A 12,039-nucleotide genomic window follows, 5' to 3' on the forward strand; every position below is an offset into this window, starting at 1 on the left:
TGATGATGATGATGATGATGATGATGATGATGATGATGATGATGATGGGGGCAAGTAGTCTAAGGGCCCTGGATTATTTACAATTTTTGAGTTCAGATAAAATACACTTCAATTTTTGAACACACACACACACCCCCTACAACTCTTCACTTAGTCATATAAATCCAAAGGCATGTGTGGTGGTTTGAATGAACATGCCCTCAATAGGCTCAAATGTTTGAATACTTGCCCCGAGAAATTGGTATCAGGATGTGGACTATTGCAGTGATAAAGCTGACCATGCTGGCTTTTTTGAGAAATGTGGAAGACTTTGAGATTTTGAATTAGAAAATCAATTGACTGGATACTATAAACAGAACTGAACAGGCCATCCTAGAAGTCTGAAAGACAGGAGTGCTAAAAGCTATGATAACTGGGCAGGCCTGGCTTAAGGTATTTCTGAGAGGGAACAATACTATTAGCAACTTGGCTAAAGACCTTTTTTGTGATAGTTTTGCTGTACCTGCTTTCTGCCTTTGTCCTAAGAATTTATCTGCAACTAAATTTAAAAGAAATAGACTAATTTCTTTAGTAGAGGAAATTTCAAGACAGACTTGTATTGACTCTGCCACGTGGTTATTAGTAATCACACTTACACAGATCTCCAATGAGTAAGAGTGATGCAAAAAGAAATGCAAAATGCATAGTTTAAAGAGAAAAGGAGCCCCAGGAAAGAAGCCAAGGATTGTGCTGAAAGAGATATGATTAAGGAGAGGCCAGACCTGAAATGAAATAAAGAGAAGGTGATCTCAGGGGAAATATCCAACTAGGCTTCCAAGTTAGAAAAAGAAAAGGCATTAGGAACTTTTGCTTGAAGAAAAAAAGAAAGTAAAAAAAAAATAAAGGACAGAGAGTAAGGAGATTGTGTAATCTTCCAGAGTTTAGGAGAACCATTGAAGCCAGGCTATGTGTGGCAGGTGCTTGAGTGATGGCCCTGAAAGGGCAAGAGGCCTGGATTGCACTGGAGATGCCAAGATATGAGACATGCTACAGCTCTGAGATATCTACCAAAGAATACTGCACACTGGGAATGAAACCAGCCGAGAAAGAGATGTATCTTGCAGGCAGCAAAACTGAAGGGATGAAGTCATCTCAGCCCTTTTGACATTGGACATAGAGCAACATGATTTGGAATTTGCCCTGCCCTGAAAATTTGGAATTTTCAGTCTTTGGTCCAGTATTTCCTCATTATGACTCTTTTCCTCCCTTTTGGGATGGTAACGAATATTCTATGTCACTATATAATTTGCCTTTTGATTTTATAAAGGATTACAATTAGGGACTTCCTTGAGTCTTAGAAGAGACTTTGAAATTTGTACTTTTAAACACTGTGGTTCAAAGTAGCAAGGCTCTACCAAAAGCAGGCAGCTATCACAAACTGCCTGGCCTCAGTGGTTCTCCTTAACTGCGGAAGATCCCCAGACCCCCTTACTTATGTGTACTTCATGATGCTGAAGCTAGAACCACACAGATGACAGTGCCATGTTTAGTTGCTTGCTTGGGATAAAATACGGCCTGACCCACCTAAGCCACATGAGACTGAAAGACTATGGGGACTTCTGAAACTAGATGAAATGCACTTTATATTATGATACAGCCACAAGCCTATAGCAGCCATGGAGATGACTGTGGCGGGTTTAATGAGACTGTCCCCCAAAGGCTCATGTTTGAATACCTGGCCCCAAGCCGATGAAACTGTTGTTTGGGAAAGATTAGGAGATATAGCTTTATTACAGAAAATGTGTCCTTTTACCCAATAGAAAATTGTGTAAGTAGGTGACCTTCTAATTTGCAAATTTTAAATATTACTAGCTCTGATTTAGTGGGGTATCTTTGGCAAGACAGTTTAGATGCACTAATGAATGATCTACTAATATTACACTGGATTACAAGGGACTAACATAATACATAGCATGTATCTGTGTATATATGTGAAGCTACTACACATCTCAGAATTAAACAAATTATTTATATTTGTGTATGTGCACACATGCATGTGTTCCACAGTACAAAGGGGGAGTTAGAGCAAAACTTTCTCGGGAGTCAGATCTCTCCTTCTGCTAGATGGGTCCCAGGGACTGAACTCATGCCACTGGGCTGGGAGGCAAGTACCCTACCTGCTGGGCCATCACTGGCTCCTACCTCAGAACTTTAAACTGAGAATATTCATGTACAAGAGGGGCAAAAGAAACAAATTAGCTGTATTTTGTGGTGACATTTCTTTTTGAAAAAACTACAACTACCTAGGCTTTACCGAGGACCCTATACTTTCGTCATTTTTTTCATGCTTAGCTATTAACAAAAAATGCCTGTAATCCTAAGTACACTCAAAAGATGACCCCCTTGGCTCATACATTTGAATGCTTAGTCACCAATGAGTGGAATTCATAGGATGAGAAGGATTAGGAGGTGTGGACTTGTGGGGAAAATTATGTCTGTCAACTGGGAGGGCTCCAAGGTCTCAAAAGCCCACAACATTCCCAGTCTCTCTCTGCTTGTAGATCAGGATGTAGCTGCCAGCTGCTTCCCCAGGACCACCCCCTCCTCCTGCCAGTTCCGTGCCATGATAATAATGGACTGAGCCCCTGAAGCCATAAGCAACTACCAACTATACATTAATATAGTTGCTTTGGCCAGTGTCTCTTCACAGCGATAGAACTACTTTATTATTATTTTTTTTTTACATGGGGTTTTGCTTTGACCAGACTTGGACTCCTAGCAATCCTGTTTCAGTTTCTTAGGTGCTAGCATTAGAAGTGTGTGCTACTAAATCTGGTTAAATTTAGAATTTCTCACCCACCATCTTCCCTTCAGTGTTTGGCATCATTCTCATAATACCTGACATTAGAAATTGAACTAAGGACTTACACATGAAAGTTCTTCACACCATACACTCTACCATTCATCTACACCCCAAGCTTTGACACCCTTATGCATCTTTTGAAATCAAGAATTCAAGTTAGCCAAGTGTAACAAAACACATCTTCAATCCCGGAACTTGGAGGCAGAGTCAGGCACATCTTTGTGTGTTTGAGGCCAGCCTGGTCTACAGAGAGAGTTCCAGTACAGGGCTACATAGGTCTCAAAACAAACATACAAACAAAATTTAGAAAAGGACAGCTGTCAAAAACATTTCTTCTATGAAACGGAATGCTAAATCTTTCTTATTATTTAAGAAGATGACAATAATAAAAAGAAAATATCAACCAAATCAGTAAAGAACAGATTTCCCCCTTATTTTGAGACAGGGTGTCTCTATGCAGCCCTGATATCCTAGAGCTCACTGTGTAGACCAGGCTAACCTTGAATTCACAGAGATCTACCTGCTTCTGCTTCCTGAGTGCTGGTATGAAAGTTGTATGCCATCACACTGACTTAAAAACCACATTAACTCTCAGAAGTCAAGGAGATCATGTTTGATTGTGCTTTCAGAAGAGCTTACTCCTTACCTGATGAAGAACTTCCAGGGTGACAGGGTAAAACAGGTTTTCAATAATTATCCGGAGTACAGGGCTCTGCCCAGGTAGCACTGCGCCTTCATTAGAAGTAGCTCCTGGAAGGGAGAGGTTTCCTGACTGAACTGCACTGACAGCCTGCAGTGCAGCTTGGGCTCTCTAGAAAACAAGGCAAGCAAACAAACAAAAAAGAAAGAAAGAAAGAAAGAAAAATGAGCACTTTTGATCATAGGCATAGATGACATAATACAAACTCCTGTATACTTTATCTGGATACACATCTCAAGTGTGTAGAGTTTAAGAGCAAAATTTTCTGTTTGCTTGGTTTCTTTTTCTTCTTTTTTTAAAGATGAGACTCAGGAGATGGTTCAATCAATAAAGTGTTTGTTGTATAAGCATGAGGACCTGAATTCAATCCTCAAAACCTACATGAAAAAGCTGGAAGCAGAGGTGTATGCTTTTAGTCCCAGCATTATTACTTTCTGAGGTGAGGATTGAGACAGGGTGTCTCTGTGTAGCCCTGGCTGTCCTGGAACTCACTCTATAGACCAGGTTGGCTTCAAACTCAGAGACCACCTGCCTATGCCTCCTCAGTGCTGAGACTAAAGGCAAGCACCACCACCTCCCAATACCAGCATCATTACTTAACAATTCCATTCTAAAGCTTTTAGATGGTGTAACTGTAAATGGGATTGGTGTGTCAGTGGGGAAAGCAGGCCATCGGTATAAGCAGGCCTCCCTGCAACAAAACATCATCAACAAGCTGCTGCCAAGTTCCATGCAAAGGGAAATCTGGACCCAAACAAGGAAGAAGGTATTTACGGTGTGTGTGTGTCCCCTGAAGAACATGAGAAGAATCAGAAGGAGATGGGTGGGACATCTGGCTGAGAATGCCTGAGCCAAGGAGTTAGAGGGTAGCCAATGTGGTAAACACAGCCCGAGAAGGATGAAGAGGTCCGTGGGGTGGGCAAGCAACGAGCCAGTATAAAGTGTCCAGAGTCTGACCAGGCTGACCTGTCATCCAGTTAAGCCTGGCAAGGGGTATCAGTGTACAAACAAGCTTCTCACACATCTCCTCGAAAATGAAACAAGACCTTTAAACGGCAGCTGGCTCAAAGCCACGGCAAGAAAAGCAGAAGATACCAAGTGTGAGATAATGTTGGGTTTGTAGTATTTTTGTTAACATTTTTCAGAATGCAAAAATTACTGAAGCGATAAAGGCTGTATGTCAAAAAGATACAGAAGATACTTGAAGGAGCTCCCACCGGCCCAATCTGAGAAATTTGAACATCAAACGTAATCCATGAAATAAACAGAAATCTCTAACTCCATAATGCTAACAACTGACAGCTAGTAAATAACAGCATTTAAGATAAATCCAAAATTCTGTGCATGAGATATTATTTCTTCTCTCTTATGTAAAGATGAGCCCTCCATATGTTCAAGCACAACATGTAAAAATGGATGAAAAGACATCTGTCTATGCTAGCGGTTCCCAACCTGTGGGCTGTGACCCCTTTGGAGTGAACAACCCTTTCACAAGGAACTAAGACCATGTGGAAGTCAGAGATTTACATTAAAGTTCATAACTATCTAAGAAAATTACAGTTATAAAACAGCAATGAAAATAAGTTTATCTTGGGGTCATCATAATAGTGAGGAACTGTAAGGGGTTGCAGCATTAAGGAAGGTTGAGATCTATACTGAACATGCAAACACCCCTTTTCCTTGACATTATTCCTTAAACAAAAGAATCTAACAACTTTGGGGGTTTTGTTGAGACTAAGTCTCACTATTATGGAGCTAAGGCTGGCCTGGAACTTGTCGTCCTCCTTCCTGAGTGCTGGAAGTTATGAGAATATGTCACCACATCTGGCAGTGTAACAACTATTTGCACAGCATTCACATTGCCATTAGGCATTATAAGTAACCTAGAGGGGCTGGAGAGATGGTTCAGGAGATAAGCGCACTGACTGCTCTTCCGCAGGACGTGGGTTCAAGTCCCAGCACCCACATGGCAGCTCACTGTCTGTAACTGTTTTAGGGAATCCAACATATCACACAGACATACACGCAGCCAAAAAAACACCAATGTACATAAAATAAAAATAAATAAATTTTAAAAAGTAATCTAGAAGGGATTTAAAGTATACACAACAATGTGTGCTTATGGTATATACAGGGATTACACCATTCTATAGAAGTAGCTTTAGCATTGGATTTTAAAATGGGGGTCTAAGAAACAGCCAGCCAAACTACCACCCTCCCCAATGGATAAATGAGAATGTACTTTTTCCACACTTCCGCTGCCTGGTGAACATGATTGTGTCACTTCTAGATATATTTATCAAAGGTACATATCCTGAACTGAAACACAAGGAAACATACGAACAACACAAGCTGGGAACGCTTTGGGAATAAACTGCCTTTCATTTTCAATAATTTTAAGGACATCAGACTAAAAGAAAAGCAAAATTTGTCTAAAATGATTAAAAAGACATAACCAAACAGAACACATACATGAATCTAATGTATCATTTTGCTATATGCAGGTATTATTAGAACAGTTAGCAAACATGAGTGGGATCTACAGATGGCAGATATATACCAGTATTAATTTTTTCTTTTTCTTTTTGGGGACCAGTGGTAGGGACTGAACTCAAGACTTCATGTATACCTGGTAGGCCTACCTGAGCCTTCCTGGGGGTTCTTTTTCATTTCCAAATAAAGTCACACTAAGTTACTTAAGCTGTTCTTAAAATGTGGCCTCACCACATTTTAAGACCTTGAACTCATGATCCTCCTGAGTAAATAAAACTATAGGCCTGCACCACCAACCCAACCCAGTGTTGACTACCTTATTCTACTCTGTAGAAAAAAAGTCCTCATTTGTAGTAAGTGTACACAAAAATCGAATCAATAATGAAGAATGGGGTTGGTCAAATGATCTCAAAAGGCTTGAAAATTGAAACTATTCTCCACTGGCACATTTTTGCTAGCTACATTTGTAATATTCTCAAAACTTACAACATTTATTTCTAAAAAGGAAGTGAAAGGAGAATAAGTACAACCTGCTTGGTCTGCGTAACATTAATTGTGTGTGTGTACAGATACCTGTGTGTACAGATATATGTTGTGGCTCTCTGTGTGTATTTTAGGGCTAACCTTTTGTATTAGATTTTAAAAAAATTGTTGTACTTTTCACTGGGGAAGACAATTTCTCTACTTCTCATCATTCCTTAGTCCTGTAGTTCTTTTTGCAGGTTAAGGTCTTGTGGCCCCCACCTCTTTACCACATGGGAAAAACTTTTATCATGTAGCCATAGCTGGCCTCAAACTACCCTTCTAAACGCTGAAATTACAGAATGTCCTTCCATGCTTAGCCATTTCATAATTTCTTAAAGTCACTCTTAGCATTTCTTAACAGTGGTGATAATCTGAAAACTGTGTATCAAAAACGTCTACAAATTTAATATTCTTTCATTTCCATATTTTAATCATATAATTGTTATTTTAAATAACTGTGATTTTTAATTTTTGTTTCCAATTTTACAATGTAAAACATTTGTATTCTTAGTACTTTGCTACAATGAACTTTATTAAAAATAAGTGCCTTTCTCAAACCTGGGACCCTTTTATTTTCTATATGATTAATTCAACAAATTCAGTTTTTACACATGTATTTGTTCTTATTCCTTTGTTTTATTCTTCTTTTTGTTTTGAGACAGGGTCTCATTATGTAGTTCTGGCTGTCCCAGAACTCACTGTGTAAGCAGGCTGGCCTCGAATTCAGAGATCCCCTTGTCTTTGCCTCCCAAGTGTTGGAAAAGGCACACTATGCCCAGTTATGTATATGCTCTTTTTATATTTTAAGCACTTAACATGGTCCTTACTAACTAGAGAAAAAAAATTTCCCCCTGAGAAAGGGTATCCCTGTATAACAGAGTCCTGGCTGTCCTGGAATTCACTGTGAAAATCAGACTCTACCTGCCTTTGCCTCCTGAGTGCTAGGATTAAAGGTGCATGCCAACATGGCCAGCTAAGAAAAATCTTTTTTTAATATACAAAATATTTCACAAATTTGCATTTGTGCATAGGCCACATTAATCTCTGTATCAGTTTGAGTGTTATCCACTTGCTCAAGTAAACAGGATCCTTTTAAAGATACTAATCTATAAACATTTTAATAGTGGTTTTATGCCAATACAGATTTTTTTATGTATCAAAATACAAAAACCCCTATGTTGAGTTCCTAAAGCAATATCACCTTTAAAAACAATATGTAAATTAACTAAACATTTTGTTTGTACCATTACTTCTCAAAACCACTCCCTTATAGTTAACAGTGTGGGGTTCTAGACTCCCAGTTTTGCTTTAACTATGACAATCTATCTCATTTACTTCACTCTGAGCTTCTCAGTAGTAAGATTTTATTAGAAAATGAGAATGGTGCTGCTTTTACAGGTTTGAAAACCAACTCAAACTTCCACTTGAATCTTTGGTGTGTATGACATGGGGAGTTATCAATTAAAACAAAGACAGGATTAGAATTAACAGACAAATATAAGATCACTGTGTGAACTATTCTACATACTTCATAAATTAAGGAGTGAAAGATATTAGTCAGTACTGTCTTACAGCCAACATATTCCTATGGTAAAGTCTAGATTTTAACCTATTCAATATGACAGCCAGCCAGGCAGTGGTGGCTCAAGCCTTTAATCACAGCACTTGGGAGACAGACAGGCAGATCTCTGAGTTCGAGACCAGCTTGGTCTACAGAGTTGAGTTCCAGAACAGCCAGGGCTACACAGAGAAAACCTGTCTTGAAAAACCAAAAATAATTTCAATATGACTGCTATCAGACTGTCATATTAGGGAGCCGATTTTTACAATTCAGTACCTAAATATAGGTACTACTTCTATATTGGATTTTATAGCTCTGGAGTATCTAGGCAAAGACATTATCATAGTGAGCATTCCTCTCACATTAAAATGACTAAATATCAAAAGCATATGCAAATAAAAAGAAATTTGATTTTACTTGTTTACTTCATGATGTCAATAATCATTCAATTAATTTTAACTCTATATAAGTAGTTGCTCCTGCTATTTGTACTGCTATTGTTCTTCTTTCTTCACTTTTTCTCTTTCGTAGAAAAATACAAGACTTAATGGTGCCCACTGCCCTAATCACTATAGAGCATAGATACCGTCTTCACTGGTGTTCATGTGCCATTGATTCAAGCTCTCTAAATAACTGGCAAGACAGTGAAGATAGGATTTTTTTTTTATTTGAAGATATGATTTTAAGGTTGGGTGTAGTGGTGCATATCTGTAATCCCAGCAGTGAGAGGGATGGGATGGGAAGATGAAAAGTTCAAGAGATGGAGAGGGAAAGAGAAGCAGGGGCAAATAAAGAGAGGGAGGAAAGAAGGGGGAAAAGAAAGGATAGAAAATAAATAGCTTTTGAAAATAAAAATCCAAGGGAGGAGAAACCTGAAAAATATAATAAATACATTTTATAAGACTGAGTTTTTCTTTTGTATTGAGTCAGGACAATTCTAAACTAAAATTCTACTGCCTCAGCTTGAGTGGTAGGATTATAAATATGCACTATTATCACACCAAGTTCTTAGCAATTTTTAACTAAGCAAAAACATTTAAGCAAAACAAACAAAAAGTGTTTGAAGATGAAAATGCATCTGATGACTTGATTATGATGCAATAAAATTACTACTGTGAGAGATGATTTTTAGACATTAAGGCAACAATTCTAGAATGATTATACTATTAATTAAAAAAAGCAGTATAATCAAACAAGCACAAGGACTTTCTAAACTTATGGAGTGGAAAGATGTAGTTTTTATAAAATTTAAATGTGCTCAGAGATCATGGTGAAACATATTTTAATTCCAGCATTTAGAGATGATAAGGGAGGCAAGGAGTAGAAGGACAGCCTGGGCTACAAATGGAGGTCAACCTAACTTGGGTATTATAGTGAGTCCTATCTTTATAAACAAAACACCAGTTACCTGTGTGATGTGAAGAATACAGCTCCAAAGTCAAGAACATGGATACTAGCATAAATATTCTGGTTTTTAGTATTAATCTCACTAAAGAGAACATTTTAAAGGTCCTTACAAAGTCATTTCTGCAGATTCATAAACTACCTAACAAGAAAAACTCCAAAGTAAGAAGTTTTCAAATTTTGTGCCTCACAAAACAATTGTATTCAGTAATTACAGTTCTAAATCATACTTCATATGGACTTGACCCTTTGACAACTATGTCCACAGCTGAGAGTCACATACCTGTTTTGGAATATCTTTGTTCTCAAAAAACAAAAACGGAACACAAAGGAGAAAAAAAGGAAGAAATATGAATACAATGGATTCCTTGGCTTTCAAAAAAAAAGCATTTTTAAATATATGTAAATAGGCACTTCCCATTTTTACATATGTCTGGTGTAGAGTTTAGAATAAAAAAAGTGTTGAGAAGAAATCAAGGCTATCTAAGAATAAACTATGCCATTTGGGTGACTGTAGTTGCCAAGCAACTGGGATTTCTCACTGTTTCCCTTTGGCATAATTTAATCTTTAAGTTTTTATTAAATTATCTTTTGCCAATTTATACTAACATACTTAAGAATCACACTAATGTGAAAACTGTGTGACTTACAAAAAAGAAACTTTAAATTCTACTGAAAGACTTTAAAAGAAATATAAACAAAGCAAAACTTTCAGTACTACAGATTCAGAGAAAAATATATTAATTATTTCTGAACTTAAAAAAATCTAGAGTGACTAGCGGTTTAACAGTGACTCTTAACCATCCCTGTACACAGCACCAACTTGGTTATGGCTCCAATGCCAGAAAGAGCAATGCCAACTCATCCTACCCTCCCCTCAGCTAGAGTTTTGAAAGACACAATTTTATTCAATTTATTCATGGCCAAAAGAATAAAGTATGTTCTGGTGAATGCAGATAGTTTTCGGCATGCAAATAACCTTCAATAAGCTACCAGATTTAATACATACATACAAACCTGAACATTATATCAATCATTGAGGCTGACTGATGCTAAGGAAAAGACCAGCAGCACCTGTAAAGTTCACCTTCTAATTTTGTGAGTCAGTGGAATGCTTCTTAATTCAATCCTTAGTAAATATAGATCATGAAAAATATAAGAGGAATGGAAGCTTTACATATTAAAACGCCCACTTTCAACCTAGAGGAAAACTGGTGACTTGTGTCAAGGTTTGTTGCAATCTGAGCCCACTTTGTGTTTGTGAGAAACGAAAACATAATGGGAAAAGCTTTTTAAATAACCAGTCTTAGCTTTTCATAACATTAGGGGCTTCATGTACCATCAAAAGATGCTGAAAAGATGTTACCTTTACTTTGGTCAAATTATGTATGCTTGACGTCTTAATTTTCTGTCCTTAAAGTCTTGTATATTAGAAATAGCTGTATAAGTATATACATAATTAAAATGTAACTCAAATATAATTACCCAGTAGAGTTTGTTTCTGTCAAAGAGATAGTCCTATTATATCAAATGTATGTTACTTTATAATGGCTAATGTTTTTAAAAGAATGTTTAAGCTATTTAAATTCTTGTGCCTCCTCCCCCAAAGGACATTTAAAAATATGATCGTATATTAACTTTATATACCTTCTTCATAAATTTTGCCTTAAACATTGTGCCTTGTTTTATTAAAATCCAATTCTGGTTTTCGTAACAGAATTTTATTCTAAAAATATATTTACTTTAAAAAATCTTTATAATGCCTGTGTTTGGTATATCACTGCTTATCTGTTTATTGAATTTATTGAATACACAACTCCAAAAATAAAATAAAATAAAATCTACCCAATTCCAATTTTTTAAAAAAGAAAATAAGAGTTAACAAAAATAATTTTAAGAATATAATCACTGGGGGAGGAGCATGGGAGGAGAAGAGGGAAAGTGGGTGGGATTGGGAGGGGACGAGAGAGGGGGCTACAGCTGGTATGCAAAGTGAATAAACTGTAATAAATAAAAAAATTTAAAAAGGAAAAAAAAAGAATGTAATCAGTCAATTTCTGAAGAGACAGTATGTATATCGCTCCACAATAGATTAAGCTACGGTAGACAGTAAGACAGGAATGGAATACAAAAGTCAGGTCCAATCTAGATTTAGAGCGCATGTACTTATTAACACGTATATATAATAAATGCATATTGTAAGCATTCAAGAAGGGCATGCATGAAAAACTAGGGTAAGTTTCATATCAGTAGATTAATTAATGGGTTATTACATAACCCAAAAGAAACTTATCTTGCCATTTGGAGGAATAAAATGTTACCTTTATTCTCCATATACATTTGTATGTGTGTGCATATATACATATATAGATACATATACATATATATATAGATACATATACATATATATACATATACATATATATACATATACATATATATACATATATATATACATATATATATACATATATATATATATATATATATATATATATATATATATATATATAT

General features: G+C 36.7%; 1 protein-coding gene across 4 annotated transcripts in view; it reads right to left on the minus strand.

Annotated features, from left to right (window-relative positions):
• Positions 1-12,039, minus strand: part of Ptbp3 (polypyrimidine tract binding protein 3) — an 81,464-nt gene that overhangs the window by 24,756 nt on the left and 44,669 nt on the right. For all 4 annotated transcript variants that reach the window (XM_055611665.1, XM_055611667.1, XM_055611666.1 and 1 more), the window contains one exon: positions 3,489-3,653. In XM_055611665.1, coding sequence (XP_055467640.1) covers positions 3,489-3,653 — 165 coding nt within the window. The remainder of the gene's footprint in view (positions 1-3,488; positions 3,654-12,039) is intronic.

The sequence above is a fragment of the Psammomys obesus genome, unplaced genomic scaffold, assembly GCF_907164565.1.
Source record: "Psammomys obesus unplaced genomic scaffold, mPsaObe1.curated_primary_1811, whole genome shotgun sequence".
NCBI lineage: Eukaryota > Metazoa > Chordata > Mammalia > Rodentia > Muridae > Psammomys > Psammomys obesus.